This window comes from Phaeoacremonium minimum (assembly GCF_000392275.1).
Source record: "Phaeoacremonium minimum UCRPA7 unplaced genomic scaffold PA7_03_scaffold_371, whole genome shotgun sequence".
Lineage (NCBI taxonomy): Eukaryota > Fungi > Ascomycota > Sordariomycetes > Togniniales > Togniniaceae > Phaeoacremonium > Phaeoacremonium minimum.
In genome coordinates, this window is record NW_006921275.1 from 269,325 (window position 1) to 289,441 (window position 20,117).

Here is a 20,117-nt window from a genome sequence, read left to right on the forward strand (position 1 = left end):
GTGTAATGTAAGTGATTCAATACCGAAGCCATTATGTTCCATGGCAGCTATGTGATGTCTCCGCAAACAAATAATCGCGCCCAGAAGCAGAAAATTTCCAATCGACTATCATGAAGTAGCATGTTTAACAATGCAAAAAAGCAATCCAACTCCAGATGATGCAGCACTCATATATACATGCACACATTACCTTCCAGTCACTCGAGCTCACCGAACTCATGCATCACCGTTCGCATCTCCGTTCGAGAGCGTCTTCGGCTCCTTCTTCGGGGTATATAACCTGAACTGCACAAAGATCACGCAATCCTCGACAATTGTTCCTAGAGACCCAAGAAGCCATGGCAGGGCTTTGATAAGATAACTTCCCTCCTGGGAGTATGCCACAAGGCTCGCGCCATATGTGAAGTTGCCAGTCAGGGACAGGAGGAAGAATAGCAGAGCGAGACCTTGGCCCTTGTCAGTTTGCAGCAGCCAATCGCAATGAAGTGTCTGAACGTACCTTCACAAGACTTCTCTCTGTAGTTCTTGATGATCTGCGGGATTCGCGCAAACAGATAGCACACCGCGCTTAAATAACCCAGGGTCAAGCCCACAATGGCGACCGTCTTCTGGGCGCCGGGCTCCTCTGGGTCAGGGACGTCCGGGGCCGACTCCCACGCGCCCATCTTGTAGCTCACGAACCAGCCCGCCACGCCCACCCCGTACACGGCGATCAGACTGAGCGCGTTGTGCAGCCACGGGTTGCTGTCTGGCGTCTCGTCCTCGCCGGTGATGATCCGCCGGATTGGCTCGAGGTTCGAGCTCTGCCTCCGCTGGGAGTGTCGCCTATGACTTCCCGGCAGGCCAATCGAGCTTGACCGCCTTCGGTTCAGGAGCGGCTCGTCTTCGGCGGCCTCTGTCGCATCGATGGCCGCCGAGGAGAGCCTGCGGCGGCGGGAGGCGCGCCGTGCGTTCAACGTGTTGTAGTAGAGGCATTGGCTGATGAGAACGAGGTCGGCAATGCAAAAGTAGATGGCGAGTGCGACTGCAGTCGGGGCAAGGTGAGTCGCGAGGGCACCTAGTAAAGCATTGTCCGTTAGCCTCCAGATACAGAGTCAAATTGAAGAAATTTCATATGCCGGTAGATACGGTGAAGAGTGTCGCGAAGCAACGTATAAGGTCCCCAGTGGTAGTAGAGAGGTATGACAACGCAGAGCATTGTCGTAGACGTGAAAATACACACCTGAGAGGTTGGCGACATCACCAAGGAGCCAGACGAAGAGGAAAGCCATGGATAGGCCATCGGCACTCTTGGCTTTATAGTTGGTGATGAGTTGCGGTAGCTACCATAGCTTGTCAGCATTGTCAGTGAGCTCACGAGCAGAGGTGAAGCCCTACCAGAAGACATATCCATGCCGTCAAGCTTATGCTGCCAAACACCCCAGACAGCGCCTCATTCGTCGACGGGGGCCGCATGGTCGCTGAGATAAGGGAATCTAGAGTAGCCATTCTCACGGTTGAGGTCGAAAGCACCAGTGAGGTCAATCAATTGAAGCAGAGCAGAGCAGGCAGCACACCTCCCATATACGCAGGAGGTAGCCTTGAAGATGAGCAGGTGGGCTGAGTCTTCAGAGTGAGGAGGAGCATCACCTGGTCGAGGTTGGTGGCTTGGTATTCTTATCGCGGGCTGCAAAGATAAGACAGATGTGGGGCTAGCGGGCGGGTGTGACATAAGAGGGTTGCAAAAAAGAAGGGGTCCTGCGAGCGATGTACCAATGATCATCTGTTTTTATGTCAGTTCATGCACAGGCCAAAGTGAGCATGTGAGCACAAAGAACAGCACAGTATAATTCGTCTATGTTGAACATTGAAATTTCAATACTGTAATTGTGATTTCACAATCTAAGGCAGGTAGCTGAGAAACTAGAGGTTACCAAGTAGTGGCCATTTGAAGCACAGACAGCTGCTGAAGAGCCGGGTATCATGAAGCTATTACAAGTTGCGCAGAAGTCTCGCCGAAACAGGATGTACTACTGTGGTTTCTAACGCACCACAAATGAACCTGGGCCAACCCCGATAGTTCTCGATAAGCTCCTCAGAAGCAATATCGAGTTCACGAGAGGTGTGCTGACGACACACATCCTTCCAAGTCTCCTTCACGTCATGGCTCACTTTGAACTCCCAAGTGCTCTGCCAGGAAAGCGTTGTAGACTCTTCAGTCACACGATATCGAAATACACCTGCGAAATGACCACCGGCTTGATACAGCTCCATAAGACGCAAGACGGGCATGCGTCTTGCCGCATTGCCTGCCGCTTGCAGGAGCTCATTGGTGTCATCCCATTCCTCGCTAGGCGCGATGACTCCAGCGGTAAGAGTCATCTTCCGCAAGTCCTTCCAAAACGGTAGGGTTAAACCCTTCTGTGGTTCGAAAAATGGCTCGAAAATATGGCGAGCATCGCAGAGGTTTGCGACATTAAGTTCTTCGAGGCGGCGACTCAGCTTGGCTATGTTGCCTGCGAGAGGCTTACGATACTTTATCCTCGTGACTTCATCGTCCTCGTAGAGGTCCTCATATTCAAAGGCGTCATCGTGCTCATAGAGGCTCACTGACTTTAGCGTCGCAGGCCAGAAGAGTATGAAGAAGGCGCTGGCTAGAAATGATGAACCGTCAGTAACCTTTCAAGCACTATTCGCCCAGGCATTGATTCACAGCAACATAGACATACCAGTGTCAACGTCAGCTTGAGCCGGGGGATCTACTTGGTGAAATGGCTCGTATGTGATTCGGCTCAAGTTGGGTAGGCTGGAGAATATGGTGAGGAGTGCCTGGGGAGAGAAGTTGCGGAAGTTTCTTCGTGTGATAGAACACCACGTAACCACCTCGACGCTCGGGAGGCCAAAGGTGCCGGCATATTCAGCGCCCTCCACGAAATCAAAATGCAAATCAGAATCAAAGTACCGCGTGTCGCCAGTCGCAGCATCAAGCCCATTCTCTCCAAAGAGCTTCTTCCGGTCGCTAGGAGATCGTGCACTGAGCTCTAGCTCGAGCCCGCCAGGTGCGACCTGATCCATCGCCCATTGGCCAAGGACGTCAAAAAGCCCGGAGATGGTGCTGGTGAAGACCATGTTGTTGTGGCTCTGCTCTGCTTCCGTCTCCGCCGTCCGACTTAACTTCTGCGGATATGTCGGAAGCTTGATGCTCAGCGAGACCTGCTTGAGCCATCTGCGACGCTCACCTCGAACCGTATTTCCAAACTGTGAGACGCAATGCGATGTGATTTGAAGCGATTTGAAGGTTGCTTGCTCGACAACAGCCTGCCATTCTTTGCAGACGACCGCATATCCTGCCAGTGTGTGCCTTTTCGCCTTCTTGTCGGTCAGAAATTGCAGCACCATATGCCGGAGCTCGGTCGGTAAGGAGCCCCAGGATGCCATACTGAAACCTTTGGGCCTTCTCAGTGGCCCCTGGAGATGAGTGCTCTCGAGTTGTTCGATGTGCGATGCGAAAATCCTTGCACGCGACAGCTATCAATCCCGCTTAAATAGAGCTTCATAGCTCTTGTCCTCGTAGTGAAGTGTCTCGCTCTTCGGTCGACGGGACTATTTCAAATAGCTAGACCTTTCAGGCTACGACGTCGCACGATTAATCCGAAGTAGCATGATGAGGACTACAAGCGTAGTATTCTGGTACTCAGATGGTGAAATGAGTCCATCAACTATAGTGATTCAACAATGAAGCAGAAGAGACGAAAGTGGAAATGGCTCACTGGAGCTCAGCTGCAAAATTGTGTGTCCAATTCGGCTGGGTCTAGACTCTCTTCACCTTATTTGAGTTGCTTTAGCGGGCTGCATGGTGCCTTGTCGCTACAATGCCCCGCGACCACTCACTCTTCAGTAGGTATCCTCCCGAGAGAGCCGCAACAGGTGCGAAGTTAGGTAGTTGTCTTACCCGCATAGCCTCTCGTCAAGTCATCTGATGAAATGCAACAGCGATTTCATGATGACGAGAGAAGATAAGACTTGCAAGTTCAATCAAATGAGCCGGCCACTTCAATGTACCAACTCCAATGGAGCCGATAAAGATGGCTCCCACGTGGGGTGACCCGTCACCAATCAATTTATAGTGATCTACAGAGGGGGGTTCCCTGAGCAACAGTCGCGTCTTGACGTGGCTCAGCCGAACGAGTGGTCAGCCTCACAGAGCTCCGAAATGAAACAGGGCGCTTGAGAGGCTGTTTCCAAGGCAGCTCTCGAGCTTCATTTATTTATGATCAACTATCCCATGTGGATAGACTCGACTCTAAATCGTTCACTTCAGTATATACTCACCAAAATATAGCTGTGATGAAGTGGCACAATATCGTCGCGCTTGGCCTTGTCGCCGTCCCGGAAACGCTGGCGTGGGGAGGTACAAAAAGTTCTGGGCCACATTTTCACAGGTCAGCTGGAAGCTAACGAGTGAATGCGCAGGTTTCGGCCATATCACCGTTGCCTACATCGCTTCCAACTTCGTCCGCGATGGCACTGCAGCCTACTTCAAGGACCTTCTAGCCAACGACACCTCAGATTACCTCGCAGGTGTCGCAACATGGGCGGACTCGATTCGATACACCAAATGGGGCCACTACACCGGTGTTTTCCACTTCATCGATGCGAAGGACGACCCGCCGAGGAACTGTAGCGTTGACATGGAGCGCGACTGCAAGGAGCAAGGGTGCGTGGTGACGGCGATCCAGAACTACACTTCGCAGCTGCTGGACCCGAAGCTCGAGGCGTGGAAGCGGGCGCAGGCCGCCAAGTTCGTGATCCATTTCGTGGGCGACATCCACCAGCCGCTGCACACCGAGGACGTGCAGCGCGGCGGCAACGGCATCCACGTCAAGTTCGAGGACGTCGACCTCAACCTGCATCACGTGTGGGACACGAGCATCGCCGAGAAGCTCGTCGGCGGCGTGCACCGCAAGCCCTACGCAGACGCGCTGCTGTGGGCGAACAAGCTGACGGCGGAGATCAAGAGCGGCAAGTACCAGGCGCAGAGCGAGACGTGGTACGAGGGCATGGACTTTGGGGACCCGATCGCGACGGCGCTATACTGGGCGAGAGAGAGCAATGCATACGTGTGCGAAGCAGGTGAGATATCTCGTACCTCTCCCTCCTTTGAGCAGGATACCCTGCCACGGGGAAGATCTCTCTCTAGGAGGAGGCGTAGGGCGATGCTGACGATGAGACGAAACAGTGCTTCCAGAAGGCCCCCTTGCCATCGTGGGCCAGGAATTGGGCGGCGACTACTACGAGAAGGCAGCTCCCATTATCGAGGTGCAAATTGCCCGAGCCGGCTTCCGGTTAGCGAAGTGGCTGGACCTCATCGCATTGATGAGCACTCTGGGGGGCGTTATAGATGAATTGTAAGCTGGGGATTCACAGGAGTTCGGGACTGGGTCAAGGAGGCTCTGCAAGCAACACGAGGTGGCTAGGTCGTAAGTTGGGACTTGGGGCAGGAAGCAAGAGTGGAACATGATTGCGAGCTAGCTCGGAATTCGGCTCGTGGCAGTGTGTATACGATTTGCATAGATGGAGCCCTACGGTCTCTCGGATCCACGACGATGCTCTCAAATTCAGGCTCGTATCCTCCTTGCCTTTGCGTGCTTGTGTGCATGCATGCTTGGCCCCTTGCAGATCTGTTGGCGGCGTTTCTCTTGGGAGAGGCCCTGGGACAGTCCGCATCATCTCTTCAATCCTTCTAGGGGGATTCTTCAGGCCTTGGCGAAGGGGATGGGGGCACGTAGTCATTTCCAATCACTGTGTTGGTAAAGCAAGCTAGGGACCGAGTAGATGGGGTTTCCTGAGCCGAAGTCTCCGAGAAGGAATACACGATATACAGGGCATCGGGCGTGCACGGGGTAGAATAGTACGGAGGCCGCAAGCCTGGCTGCTCTGGGTGTCTCATGCCCAGGCGTAGCGAAAATGGTCCTTGGTAGCGAGCCAGGGACGCACAGAAAAGGTTTCAATTCAAAGTCTCTCAGCCAAGTTGGGATGATTTGTGTTTCTCAGAACGGCTGCACGTGATGTAGGTGTTTTGTAGAAGAGGAAAAGAGGCCTGGGGCTGTGCCTCCTGCTTTTTAGGGGGAGGCACTTGAGGCTGTCTCACCATAGTCACTTGCAGGGCAGGGTTGTGTGTCAGCCTCCCTGCAAGAAAAGCTTGTCTGAGCAGCCTGTCAGAACACTAGGCCCTCCGAGGTAAGCGAGAATAGAGTTATTATGAACTAAGATGAATCCAACCTTAATTCTCTGAAATTGCTGAGGCTACCTAGGTATGATGATGATGATGGATGGGTTGGCAGGTTGACGAGGTTGCGATGCCAAGTGCAAGTGTCAATCAAATTGGCTAAAGTGTAAGCGTGCAACCTCTTCAACATCAGATTAACAGAACAATGATCAGAATATTTCTAGATCAAGTTGAGACAAGAGCTGAGAGACTTGAGTCGAAGATAAGGACATGGAAGAAGCTCGGATGCAGAGCACGCCGACAGTGTTATTTTCTGTCTACCTAGACAGCGCCGATGGGATCTGGACCGTAGCCCTTGTAGGATGAAGTCATAATCAGGACAGAAGGCAACTTACATAAGAAAGAAGGCTAACCTGCTTCATGCAGAGAGGGGCACGGCGCACACTGCAAAAGAAAAGAAAGTAACAGCATAGGGCAGGCTGGGAAAGTCGGCAATGGTTGCTAGTTGAGTGCTGGTTATTACGGAGTTGTGGTGCTGGATGTTGAGACAGCCGAGACGCTCAGGGTGTTTGAACTAGGGCCGGGCCCCTCACAGTCTCTTTTGAGATGGCAGTTGGGCAGGGATTCATCTCCAAAACTTCGGCCGACACACCGACGCTCTTCACTTTCCCTTTTTCTACTCCCTTGCACACCGCACAAACAGTCCCTCCATTCGCTGGCTGTCTCAGGATCCCGACACAGAAATCGGAATGCGAGAGTTGGAAGAAACTCTTCGCCCTATTCAGTCCCTGGTCGTTGTTTGCAATTGGGCCCCACATGCACTCCCACGCCGAGCGCCATCTGCCCCCGTTGAGACTCCATCGAGACTCCATCGAACAGGGCATGGCTTCCCACGATTTCTAACTCAGTCCAGCTTAGAGTACGCCGTCAACACTCTAAGTAATCTTGGCATTCGGGCGCCAAGTCTAAACGTGTCAAGCCTCTCTTGCGGCATGCCTCTTCCGTGTCAATCGCACAACGGACGTCTTCGGCAGTCCACAGCGCTCCACAGGTCCTAGCTATCCTGTCTTGCAAGGCTATCTGCTCGATCATTGATTGATTGATTGATTGCACAAACCAGTTGACGTGTCGGCTCTCGTTTATCACTTTCGGACGAGACGAATCGAGTCTAAGAGACCAAGCGCCTTTCTGCTAGGGCCTACAGTGTGCCTACGAAACTTTTCTGTTTCGACCCTGTAATCTTGCTCGATCATTGCGTCTGCCGCATTTTCCGAGTACCGTGAACCTTGAAGGCCCTCATTTATGATTTCATATGGCTGCTCAGTCGGGGCCGATCAGCTTTGCGTGGAAATCCGAAAATCTCCAGGCAAATCCTGAACCGTGCCGCGACTGCTGTTCTCGGTCGTTGGTAATTAGATCGTCGCCGGGGACTCGATGTACTGCCACCAGCGGGAGGAGTATCGTCGAGTTCACACAGCAGCGGCTTTGGCAATAGCTGCAGCTCCTATGCAACTCATCATTCAGGCGATGCTCGACCATTACTGTAGAACCTATCGTGAGAGAACTGTGCCCTTTGGTACTTTGGCCATCATACAAACGGCGCTATCGATTCGAGTACCCCGGGCAACGGCTGAGTCGTTGGCCATGGGGATGCGGTCGGACAACCCGCGCTTAAATTTGGCGTCTCGTCTCGCCTCATCGTCGTCCGGGGTCTGGAGGCTCGAAACCCTATTTGCCTGATCTACTGGAATTGGAGCGCCCTAATTGGCCCAGCGCTGACGGCGAGCAGGGGTCCGCACAAGGTTCTCCGACAGTTGCAGCCGCATCAACGTCAGGCAAAATCTTGTCCGAACCCCCTTGAGGCCCCCCTGCCAAACGAGCCTGTCTCTCAAATCAAAGTACTCCCTGGCGCGAAGTTGCACTGCTCATGGACATGTCGACGACTTCAGCTAGGCCAGACAAGAGACGAGACGAGGCCCGCCTGGCCTGGCCCGCCTCGTACTGGTACCTGCGCTAGTACAACGCCAGCCTCAGGATCTCCTTAACATGCCCATCATTTCGCGTGTACCCAGGGAGCTGGCCCGCGACTGCAGCCCTCTGTCGCATCTTTGACTGTCGGAGACAGGACTAGTCGAACCCTTGATCCATCATGGCTCCTCCTGCGGCGTATACTATCCGCCATGCTCTACCCCTCTACTACTCTACTACTCTATGACTACGGTAAGGCACAGCACCGCCCTGGACGCACCGTCAAGCGGTAGCACGGCAAGCTCAAGCTGGGTCCTAGCCCCCTAGCTCCCTACGGCAGGCTTGCATCTTGCTCCTCCTCCTCTCCTAGCTCAAGTACTCAACCCTCGTGCCCCCTGCTCCACGTTTTGGGACCGTGGAGACAATCCTCCCTCGCTGCCCTCGATGCCCCTTGTTGTCATCGCGGCCACGATGCAGGTCTACCTGGTCGCCAAAAGCTTGGCGATGGAAGGGTCCGAAACGGCGCAGGCATCTGCATATAAGACATAACTCTTGGCCCAACCTATTTTATCTGTCCTCCCTCATCTCTTCTCGACTAAGCTTCTTCGTTCCTTTCGTCCACCTTTCTGTTCCTCTACGCTGGTTGTACCGTTCATTCGTTCCTTTCTTGACCAGTTGTAAATATCCTATTTTCTTCAGTTCAGCTGTCTGTGACCATTCTCTTCAGCACTTCAGCTACCCCCGGTCTGGAACCATTTTTCAAAAGCTATTTCGCTTCTTCTGAACGTATCCTCCGACACGCCACCGATCGACGTCGTCCCCGATACAATTACATTGCTCCGAATTTAAAAGAGGTTGAGAGAAAAGAAGACGTCAAGATGATGATGAAATCTGCACTGCTGGCCCTCATGGGTCTGGCCGCCATCACCGAGGCTTCGAGAATCCCACGCCACGAGCGCCTTGTTTCTCGACAGAACGGGAGGAACCGAGGAGGCAACAACAATAACAACGCCGGAAACAACAACGCCAATGCTGGTGGCAACAACGCTGCATCGGAAACGTGTTTGAATGCCGACGCCGTCCAGACTGGTTCCGCTTCTACTGGTCAGCAAAACGGCGTGGCTGCGGATGGTCAGGTCAACTCTGCAACGTAGGTGACTTGTCAAGAACGCTGGCAGACAATATCTAACTTCTATACAGTGATGAGGCCAACTTCATCAACTTCTGCTCCGGCGAGACCCTCACCAACGGTCTTCAAAACACCGACGGATCCTGCAACGGTGTCGGTAAGTAGTCGCAATTCACTGTGCTGGGACATCACTGATGTGTGTAGTCATGGGCAAGATTCCAGCCAAGGCCAACATGGTCTCGGCCGTTATCATCAATCCTCCTCTGGGTGAGACTGTTCAGGCGAACACGGACTTCAATGTCACTGTTCAGATCGCCAACATGGAGCTTGGTTCCTTCACAAATGCCACTTCAACATACTACTCCGCCCCTCAGGACCTTAATGGCGCAGGCCAAATCATTGGACATTGTCACATCACCATCCAGGACCTTGGAAATACTCTGAACCCCCAGACTCCTCCAGATGCCACCCAGTTTGCTTTCTTCAAGGGTATTAACGATGCTGGTAACGGACAAGGACAACTGACAACCCAGGTCGCCGGCGGTCTCCCGGATGGCAACTACCGTATCTGCACCCTAAACGGAGCCGCAAACCATCAGCCCGTCCTCATGCCTGTCGCCCAGCGTGGAGCCTCAGACGACTGCATCCGAGTCGTGGTCGGTGACGCTAACAACGGGGGCAACAACAACGCGAACGCCGGCGGTAACAACAACGCAAATGCCGGAGGCAACAACAACGCCAATGCCGGAGGCAACAACAATGCCAATGCCGGCGGAAACAACAATGCCAATGCTGGTGGCAACGCCGGAAACGCCGCTGGAAATGCTGCTGGAAATGCTGCTGGCAACGCTGCTGGCAACACTGGAGGCAACAGGGGCCAAGGCCGTGGAGGCCAGGGACAAGGTAATACCGGTTCGGCTTCCGCTTCCGCTTCCTCAGATGGTAACAATGGATCCAAGGCAACCAGCGTGGCCGAGGCCGCAACTAGTACCGCCGCCGTAACAACAGCGTCCGCCGCCGCGACGACCTCAGCCGCTGCGTCGAATGGAGCCACTGGTGGGAACAACAACGCAGCGGCTGGAGGCGCCATCGGGGGCATCGCTGCCCCGGCCGTCGAAGACTCGGGCGACAAGACCCGGCCATTCTCGGTCAACGGGAACACTTTCGTTAATAAGGGTGCTGCCGTCCAGCGTGCCTGCGCCATCCAGAACAACGCGTGTGCCGACGCCGTCAACTCCGGAAAGGTCACGGGTGTGACTGTCGGCGATTGCAACACTCAGGAAGAGACATGCAACGCCAACGGGGGAGCATAATTTCTTGTCTTGTGAAGGCCGTCACTGCACAAACCTTTCCTTTCAGCCACTACATGGAAATGATATCATCTGAAAGAAGGGACGCCGTGTTCTCTCTTCGGCTACGGGATGAGAGAGGTTCTTGGGGGAATGCTCGCTGGCGATACCCCTTTTCAGCGTCAACTCCTTTCCGGAACTTATCACTGGCAAGCTGTGCACTGGCGTGTATTTGGGTCATACAACAAAGGCATCATTTTATGTTCTAATGACGGAGTTTCAAAGACTACCTTTTTTTCTGTGCATGTAATTTAGAGGGGAGAGTGGTCTGCGTTGACTTGCTGGGGATATTTGCGCTATCTAGAAAAGCAATGGACGGTGCTACCAGCATAATTTCTTTTTGAATATTCAGTTTTTACAAGATGCATTTTCGTGATACCTTTACACTCGGTAGAATCAGCTCTACAGCCAGTTCTGAGCTGCACTTACACTTCCCCCATTTCCCACAAAGAAAGGGCATCTAAATTGGGGCTGACCCCAAAACCCGGCCAAGGCGCCAAGCGTGGCGCCGCAATATGAGCAGGAGGCCAGGGAGATCCGAGCTCTGCCTCGCCCGCGTCTCAAACCCCTGGGGCTGCTCCTCTGCGATGAGACGCCTACTGAACCAGGAAAAGACAGCGCTGGGGCCCAGGCTTTTGCTTGCTCACTGCTGAAATTCATTCATGCGCCCGCCCGCTAGGAAACAGCTCGTGAAACAGAAGCAGATCGGCTAAACGCCCTGCCGTGCTGCGGCATATACACTCTCTGCCCGTGTACGGCACCTGGTGCAAATGCTTACGGGCATTCCAGTCCAATTGAGAACCGCGAAGTGCGATCGCTAGGCGACTATCCTGTCTATCTGAGAAGGGCTTCTTACCTGGGTCTGTCTGATTGATGAGCGGCCGCTGGCAAGTCGATCAGAGTACGTAGAGACCTGCCAGCCCGAGTGAAAACAATGGCCGTGTGAGGATGCATGTCAGTCTGCTCGTTCGGTCGCCTCATGGGTCGGCTTTCCTACTGTCGTTACGCTGTGTCTAATCATGTACTGGTTGATAGACACGCGCGATTTGAGCTGCTTGTCTCATCTCGGCGCCGAGTGTTCAGTCGATCACGGGCGAGCCAAAATAGAAACAAGACTTCTTGGCCGCATGGCCTACGATGCTTGGAGATGCTTGGTTGAGCAAGTCGACAAGTCCTGTGTCTCTGAAAATAGCACTTGCTTTGCACCAGGACAGAAGTTCGAGTGTTGGTATTGATGCTATAGAAGCGAAGCACAATGCGTTACGATCCTCACAGGACCAAATTCGCAGCGATCATACAAATCTTCCTTTGTGCAGGAACTCCTTCTACCAGGAAAATATTCCGACCATATACTGGATTCTTGATGCGTTATGAATCGAGGCATTCTGCTGTGCCCGCCCACACATGTGCGCATCAATCATCGACGGTAGTATGACAATTCCTTCCTCAATTGCCAGCATATCGATGGAGTGGGTGCTGCCTTAAGCTGTCATACAGTTCCGCAAGGTTCTATCTGCGTCAAAGGGACTCAGTGGCGCACGTGGGATGGGATGGCTCAACCAAGTGCTTGGGTCTGGACGGCTTGGCAGAACTTCCTTTGCTGAGGACAAAGGAAGGTCGTGGATTGGTCTCGAGCCTCGGATTGGCCTGCTCGTTGTCTTTGCAGTACAGCCTTGGGTCCAATGCCTCCGGTCCCACGGTGGCTTCAAACGTTGCCGGAACAAATAGCTTGGGACGACTTGAAGATCTATCGTAGCCGTTGGATTTTACAAATGGAGCATGTATGCCGCAACCCTGGGATTCGCGAGATGCCATGAGTCAGTGGCATGCAGAGATTCTAGTTCTGGCCAGTTTTGGACAAAGAAAGGATGTTGCAATCTTTGCAGAGAGAAGTCTCTCGACGAGGACAAAGAAGATGGTCTGCAAACAACACCCGCCAGGTGGATGTGAACTTGAGCAGCGTGGTTAGCCAAGAATGTATCACGAAGAAATCAAAGACTGTCAAAGGAGGTTCAAGCCATCTTGGCAGCAAATTGGTTGGCCAGTTTCTCTTGTCTCCCTCGCAGCCTCTCAACTCATGTGTCCGACGATCTAGCCAATGAGTCTAGCTCCTAGAGTCTTTGACGGGAGGGCCGTCAGGACGATGGTGAGGTTTCTGTGACGGATTGGCAGGACAACGAACATAAATTAGATATTGATCCCCTAGACCGTATGCACCGTCTTCCAGCCATCAGCGATCTCAATTGAGCGAAGATGGCGTCTCTTGTGATTACTGTACTGGCCTTCTGGGCGACACTTGTCAAATGCCACTTCTCCATCGACTACCCCCTCGAAAGAGGTGACACATTGCACACTAATCCCATGCAACAGCTTACCTATCCATGTTGGTTCCAACGATCCAACTGATGTCTACAGTGAGGCTAACGCGGCATAGGCGCCGGCATTGGACAAGACGTGAGTGCATCGAACAGAACGGCCTGGCCAGTCGACGGCGGCTCCCTGAAGATCACGGCAACACACAAGGCTAGCGATGTCTACATCGCACTCGCCTTTGGCGACTCGATCCCCAAGGCGTGGTATTTCAATCACACGTTGACTCCCGCGCCTCTAAACCAGACGGGAGCTGGATCATTCTGCCTCCCATATGTTCCCGTGCCTTCCAACTACAACGTCACGGATGGGACAACGGCGTCACTGCAGGTTATAATGTATGCTTTCGACGGGGCTACGGTGTACGGTGTAAGTGTCTCCAGAGCCCACAACTCATGTTGATACGCATTCTAATCTTGTGATAGTGCTCAGACATCGTCTTCAGTGACTCGGCCAAGCTTTTGTCTTCAGTGGACTGTACCAATATGACCGGTGTCACAATTGAACATCTCGTTACGGACGATGGCTCAGAGTCAGGAAGCTCGACCAGTGGTGCACCTCGAGGACCGCTGCAGGTATACATCGGTGTCATCGTCGCATTGACAGCTGTGGGCTTCAGCATACTTATGTGATGGGTAGTATAACAATTGAGCTTGGCTATTGCTTGTGTGGGCTTCGTCCTGATTGAAAAGTCATTATGAAAAGGCGACATTCGTGACCAAACCTCTTCGAGCAACTTGATGAGAGTGGTATCTTCCAATTTGTTCAATGCCAGACTGTCATAATTCGACTGATCTGCGAAAAGAAAGTCAAGGGCTTTCGAGATGGAGAGGCAACCTTGGAAGAAAAGGCCAGGGCAGGATTACACCACTCCATTGGAACTGGCAGGCAGAGCATCCAACGTCAGTCACATGTATAACATTTACTCATACCATGTCTTGAGAAGAGACATGGATTTCAGCAACAAGAATATGCCATCACATTTCGCTTCTCTTTCAGACCGACTTGCAATTTCAGTTTGTTCCATGGATTCCGAAGCTGTACTGTTGATTGTTATGGAGTCCGGATCTATACTACCGAGCTATGACTGTTAGATGGGGCATGTTGAATCTGAAAGCCCGGCTACTCCGTGTGCGACGGCGGAAAGCTCTATCGTGTTTAGAGAAAAAGGGCTCGTGGCGAGGAGTCATCCTCTCGGCCTCGTTTGGATCCGATAAGCCGGTCAAGATTTCTCCCCTTGTCCGATTTTATAACAATATTTTGTTATGTTTCCTCTGTATTATCCCTTTTGGGGTTGTGTTCTGAGAAGAGTATCGCCTCCTCTGCTCTTAGTCTCTGTGCAGTTGGAACCGCATGTGGCTAGAGCAGATAAGGCAGACTAAAGCTGGAAGTGGCGAGCTTTGCTATCCTTCTTGAGCTGGATTTGCGTGAGTTCTTTACGGCGGCACTTCAGATAGTCACTGAAGAGTCGTGATTACTAGAAGACCATCTCATAGTTGGCTTTTGTTGGATTGCAACTATCCGTGCAGGAGTTGCCGTATGAGTCCACGGGCTTGGTGAAAGAAGAACTTCAGAGGTCTTACAGCAAATCACCGCTTGTATTTTCCAAGTCTCCTCTTCGCACTACAGCCCAGCGTATTCGTTTCCTGTCGCCGTTCGTGATTTTTCTACGTATCTAAGTGGGTTTAGAGGGTGGGCCGAAGCTGGCCAAACCCCCAATATCCACTCCCATTGAGGAAGACCGAGAGCGAAGAATCGCACATACGGACAAGGGGGTGAATTTAGGTTTAGTTTCAATATAGAGGCTATTCTCATCTCGCATGTGCCGCCTTGGGAGATCTGCCAAGCATTTCTACAAGCCATGTGATTTCGGTTCTTCAAGCCATCTGACACGCGACGCGACTCTCTTCGGTCAGCCAGAGCTTCACCTAGCTCTCAGGAACCCAGGGCCCAGACGGTCATATGCTGTCATACCTACTTACACAAATAGGGACCGTCCGTATCTTAGAAGACTCGGTGAATATGTGTGTGGGGAGGGCGTTGTAGTTTGGTGGAGGCGCCGCCGCCAAGTGGAGAGGTGAAGTGTGTGGAGATGCGGAGTAGCTCGCGGGTAACCTTTCCCAGGTCTCGCTCGACCACATCCGGCCGACTCAACACCACCAACTTGGTGCTAGCCGCCAGCCATTGTGTGCTAGATCACCAGCCCTGCACCAATTGTCTCCCTATCAAGGGTCTTACGCGTTCAGCTCGTCCTCTTTCTTGCCCTGGAGATGTGCTGTCCGGTGCAATGATGCAAGTGCGGAGGCCGCGATCCCTGGCAAGGGGAGCACGCGTCGAAAATGTTCATGAATCATGTCCCTCCTCTGGAAGCTTCATCCACGAGTCGACATGCATTGCCGCCCTGATTGGGGCCTAGGCCCCGGCATCTAAGGGTCAATTCAAGCCACACGGAAAACGGATCCTTCAACGAGCTTTAGCTTTTTGCCCAGAGCCTAAACCGCCAGCCGGTCCACGAACCTGGGACCGTCACGTTTACCTCCATCCAACTACATTTGCTATATTTCACTCTGGGATCTGGGGTAACTGTTTTCCAATAGAGATCCCCGCAATTACTTCACAGGGGCGCACAGATTTGAGTGAAACCCGTTGTCTCTATATAATACCGCCTCGCTGGCCTTTCCCTGGGTTCCGGTGCAGGTTCTTTACGCAAGTCGGACCTCACACCCGTGCTGCGCAATTGTCTCCTCTTCATCCTTGTGTTGTTTCATCTGTTCCACTTTATCGACAAGATGGCTATGTCATCTGACGAAAGATCCATTCAGACGGATGTGAAGACGAATGCCCAACATCTTGAGCAGGATGTCGATGTGGCTAAGGTCGTCCACGCCGACGGCACCGTCGATTATATCGACGCCCGTGCAGTGGGAGGAGATTTTGAGGAGATGCCTAAGGGCTACTTTTACAGCCCACAGTTCATCGGCACAGTCGCTGTAAGTTATGCATTCAACTCTGGGAGCGAGTCGCTGACATGCCAAGGCACAAATGCTGGCCAGCATTTGCGCGTATATGGGATGGGTGCTACCGGCAAACACACTCAGTCTGATAAATGCGGACATCGGTCCCTCTCCTAACATCAACTGGGTCGCCACAGTTTGGACACTAGGCAGTTGCATTGGATTCCTGCTTGTAGGTCGTCTAAGTGATATCTTCGGACGCAAGTGGATGGTTATGGGAACTACGACTCTGGGTCTCATTGGCTGCATCATTGGATCCTGTGCACAGAACATTGAGATGTTGATCGGAGCAAACATTTGCAATGGTATCGCCGCTGCGGGTCAGCTTTCATTCGGCATCGTTCTTGGCGAGCTTGTCCCGAACAAGTACAGAGGTCCGATTATCTCGCTCGTTTTCTTCTCCTCGATGCCTTTCGCCGTGTTCGGACCTGTTATTGCGAGATCGTTCATCGACAACACCGCCTCACGCTGGAGATGGAGCTATTTCATTGGAGATATTCTGAGTGCCATCACCCTGGTTCTGTACTTCTTCTTCTACCACCCACCTAAGTACAACCAGCTTCACGTTTCTGGCAAGACCCAGTGGCAGCAGTTCAAGGAGATGGACTTCGTCGGCATCTTCCTCTTCATTTCTGGCTGCGTGCTCTTCTTGATTGGGCTTTCATGGGGTGGTGTCACTTATCCATGGGCTAGTGCTCAGACACTGTGCACTTTATTGATTGGAGTCGGCACGCTGGCTGCTTTCGGCATCTACGGTAGGTTCTCCGACACGTTCTCCTATGACGGTATACTGATGAAGCACAGAGGGATTCTTCTGCAAGAAACAGCCCTTGATGCCCCCTCGTCTGTTCAGGAACGTCGGTTTCGTGGCTATCGTCTTCATCGCTTCTGTCGGCTCCATGGTCTATTACAGCTTGACCGTGCTGTGGCCAACTATCATCACAACCGTCTATACCACTGATTCCATCAAGGTCGGCTTGCAAAGCTCTGTTGTCGGCGGTGGCGTCTTGCTCGGTCAGCTCATGGGTGGTATTTTCCTTTCGTATGTGCCAAAAGTGAAGTATCAGTGCATCATCGTATCTTGCATGGTCATCGCTTTCATCACGCCAATCTCTACCCTGGGTCCAGACACACACTCCATGGTCATTGCCCTGGGTGTTTTGGCCTGCACCTGTAAGTTCTCATTCACTGCCCTTTCAATCACAAACTAATCCAACCCGCAGGTGTCGGCTTCATTGAGAACATCTCATACCCAGCTGTCACCCTTGTCTGGGAGCCGCAAGACATTGGACTTGCTAGCGGTACTCTCGGATCCATCCGCGCCCTCGCAGGTGCCATTGCGCAGTGCCTCTACGTCGCCGTTCTGAACAACAAGCTCCAGGATAACATGCCGAAGTACGTAGTTCCGGCAGCCACCGACGCCGGCCTGCCATCGTCATCGATCACCGCGCTCTTTTCCGCCATTACGGCCGGCGACTTCTCAACTGTTCCAGGCATCACCCCCGAAATCATCGAAGCAGTGACATACTCGCTCAAGATCGCTTACTCGCAGAGCTTTAAGATTGTGTTCTACTGCACGATCCCCTTCTCGGTTATCTTGTTGATCAGCTCGTGCTTTGTACCGAACATGGAGCAGTTCTTGAGCACAAATGTTGCGAAGAGGTTGCAGGGCATGTCGAGGAAGCCAGCTGCGGCGGCAGCGCAGGATGTGGAGATGCAGAAGACAGAAAGAGCGGCCTAAAGGTTCCTCTCAGGAAATGACTTGTGTCTGTGAGCTCCTTCAGCTACAACCTAGCTTACTATCAGCGAAAAATGCTGTTTGATTAGTTGTGATATCCAATTCAATTTCACTCGACCCATCGCGAGTTTCGACAGTGTTCAAGGGTAGCAATTCGCCCTTCTCTATGTTGCATTTCTGCCAAGCTTGTCGAAGATGATTACCCAGGTAGTTTGCCCTCTCATCCTATTGGCCGAGCCTGTTTACTCTACAACCAGCTGAAAGTGGTCGTAAGCCTGTGCTAACTTTCATACCCCATCACCTGCACCTCAATCTCACGAACGTTGATGGGGCCTCGGAGTTGTGCCATTTGAAGGCATGCCTTACCAGGAAATGTCTGCCCACCCAACTACGCGTTCATATTCAATAGATCAGTTACAGGCGACGACAGAGCTATACGAGCATATACCTTTGAGCTCAACCCAATCTCTTCGTCTGTTCGACCTGTTCCCGTCCGAGGATAGCAAAGCACCAATTCGCGGTTCATTGCGTGAGGTTGATTTTGGTTCCGGAGTAATAGCACAGTATGAAGCACTGTCGTACGTGTGGCATGTCACGCCTGGCAACGGCGTGATTTATTGTGATGGAAAGGCTTTAGACGTTACCGCCAACTGCTTGGAAGCACTTAGAGCCTTGCGTCTCAGTCAAGAGACGAGACCACTTTGGATAGATGCCATTTGCATCGATCAACGAGAGAATGACAGAAGTATAAGAGAGCGGAATAACCAGGTCGCCATCATGGGATTTATTTACGGGAACGCTGCCACAGTCATATCTTGGCTTGGTCCTAGTATGAGAGGTCTGCGGCAACTGGTTGCCCTTGTGGTTGCTTTGCGCAAGCTCGATGATTTATGTGAGAGAAGAACCGTATCGACAAAAGTTTTGAGGCCAGTCCTCCTACAGATGAGGAAATCATTGAAGTGTGAGTCGAGGGGCATAATTGGTGTTTTGATATTTCAGAGTTAATATTGAATTAGTCCTTATGAAACACCACCATGCGAAAGAAGCCCTGGACAACGTATTGCAAAATCCTTGGTGGAGTCGCTCATGGACTTTACAAGAGCATGTTTTGGCTCAAGAGTGGGCATTTCTCTGTGGACGTATTAGGATCCCTTCTACACTCTTGGCTCTTGCCGTGTCGGAAATCCGTGAGAGCGGCTCTTTCATTGTGCTCTTTTCGTCCTTTTCCAAGCGCTTGCTGTTCTCATCAGAGTTTAGTCAACGTCGCTCTCAGGCCAGTATCAACAAGTTGACGCTCGAGCTTGTGACGCTTCCATTTCATTTAGAGACGTCGAAGCCGGTCGATAAAATATACTCTATCTTTTCAATCTTGAAGTTATTGGATATCGACCTCCCCGAACCAGACTACCGTAAAAGCTTGGAGCAAGTCTACGGGGAGGTCCTGGTGGCGCTTATCCGGGCTCAACAGAATCTAGCCTTGATGCTTTATGCGACTCGCTGGCCGGACACCAGCGCCCTGCCATCCTGGGTACCCGACTGGAGACACCCATTTACAATATTAATAGACATGCTCAGCACAATCTATGTCTCCCCTGAAGATGGCAGGTTTGACTTCACATCGGCTTGCCCTCCTGGATAAGTGTTTTGGATCGATTACCGGCCTGGTATTCTCTGCACCCATGGAAGGTGTTTAGGCACGATGGTGTACAGCAAATATGCGCTTGAAGTCGAGGATACCGAAACTGCTGCGTTTGTAGATGTTAGTCGAGATTGGTGTCAACAAGTCGAGCAAAGAGTCACCTCCTATCCCACCGGTGAAGACATTTACCTGGCGTTCTTCAAAACCTTGATGTTCAAAAGACCCGATTTCCTAGTATTTGATGAACAGGGAATGGCGATGTTCTATAAGTGGGTGGAAACAATGCAATATCCCGAGGATCCCAATCCGCACTCAGCGCCTCGTGGTGTAGAGACATTGTGGGATAAAGACGCCTTCGCTCTGAAGTTCGTAGAAATGACTAAGGGGATTGACGGTACACGGCTGGGGAATATCTACAAGATACATCGATATGTCTACGATTATACACGCTTCCACTCTTTCTCCATTTTCGACTCGGGGTACATGAGCCTTAGCTTACTATGCTCTCGCCCCGGTGATCAAGTTTTCCTGATACCTGGATCACAGTGGCCGTTGATATTACGCCCGGATGGAGACTCATACCGCTTCGTGGGGCCTGCATACGTGCATGGAGTCATGAATGGAGAAGCATGGGACAAGGCCGAACCTCTGAAGGAGCTCCATCTCATCTAAAGATGCTCATCGTAATGAAGCATTGAACTC

At 52.2% G+C, this 20,117-nt stretch overlaps 5 protein-coding genes across 5 annotated transcripts; 4 read left to right on the plus strand and 1 right to left on the minus strand.

The window, feature by feature from the left end:
* Window positions 1–216: 216 nt before the first annotated feature.
* UCRPA7_4856 (putative vacuolar membrane pq loop repeat protein) lies at window positions 217–3,378 on the minus strand (the record flags this gene model as incomplete). The annotated part of the gene is made up of 6 exons (XM_007917407.1): window positions 217–446; window positions 500–1,057; window positions 1,223–1,322; window positions 1,378–1,460; window positions 2,031–2,633; window positions 2,709–3,378. 6 exons carry the CDS (start codon window positions 3,376–3,378, stop codon window positions 217–219), a joined length of 2,244 nt encoding a protein of 747 aa, XP_007915598.1.
* A 948-nt stretch (window positions 3,379–4,326) lies between these two features.
* Window positions 4,327–5,391, plus strand: UCRPA7_4857 (putative nuclease s1 protein; the record flags this gene model as incomplete). The annotated part of the gene is made up of 3 exons (XM_007917408.1): window positions 4,327–4,390; window positions 4,453–5,112; window positions 5,219–5,391. 3 exons carry the CDS (start codon window positions 4,327–4,329, stop codon window positions 5,389–5,391), a joined length of 897 nt encoding a protein of 298 aa, XP_007915599.1.
* Window positions 5,392–9,054: 3,663 nt separating this feature from the next.
* Window positions 9,055–10,618, plus strand: UCRPA7_4858 (putative ribosomal protein s17 protein; the record flags this gene model as incomplete). Its single annotated transcript, XM_007917409.1, has 3 exons — window positions 9,055–9,326; window positions 9,377–9,462; window positions 9,510–10,618. 3 exons carry the CDS (start codon window positions 9,055–9,057, stop codon window positions 10,616–10,618), a joined length of 1,467 nt encoding a protein of 488 aa, XP_007915600.1.
* A 2,397-nt stretch (window positions 10,619–13,015) lies between these two features.
* On the plus strand, window positions 13,016–13,656 carry UCRPA7_4859 (hypothetical protein; the record flags this gene model as incomplete). Its single annotated transcript, XM_007917410.1, has 3 exons — window positions 13,016–13,037; window positions 13,089–13,393; window positions 13,450–13,656. 3 exons carry the CDS (start codon window positions 13,016–13,018, stop codon window positions 13,654–13,656), a joined length of 534 nt encoding a protein of 177 aa, XP_007915601.1.
* Window positions 13,657–15,819: 2,163 nt separating this feature from the next.
* Window positions 15,820–17,779, plus strand: UCRPA7_4860 (putative trichothecene efflux pump protein; the record flags this gene model as incomplete). The annotated part of the gene is made up of 4 exons (XM_007917411.1): window positions 15,820–16,014; window positions 16,307–16,793; window positions 16,843–17,211; window positions 17,262–17,779. The coding sequence occupies 4 exons, from the start codon at window positions 15,820–15,822 to the stop codon at window positions 17,777–17,779; spliced, it is 1,569 nt and encodes a 522-aa protein (XP_007915602.1).
* Between the last annotated feature and the right edge of the window lie 2,338 nt (window positions 17,780–20,117).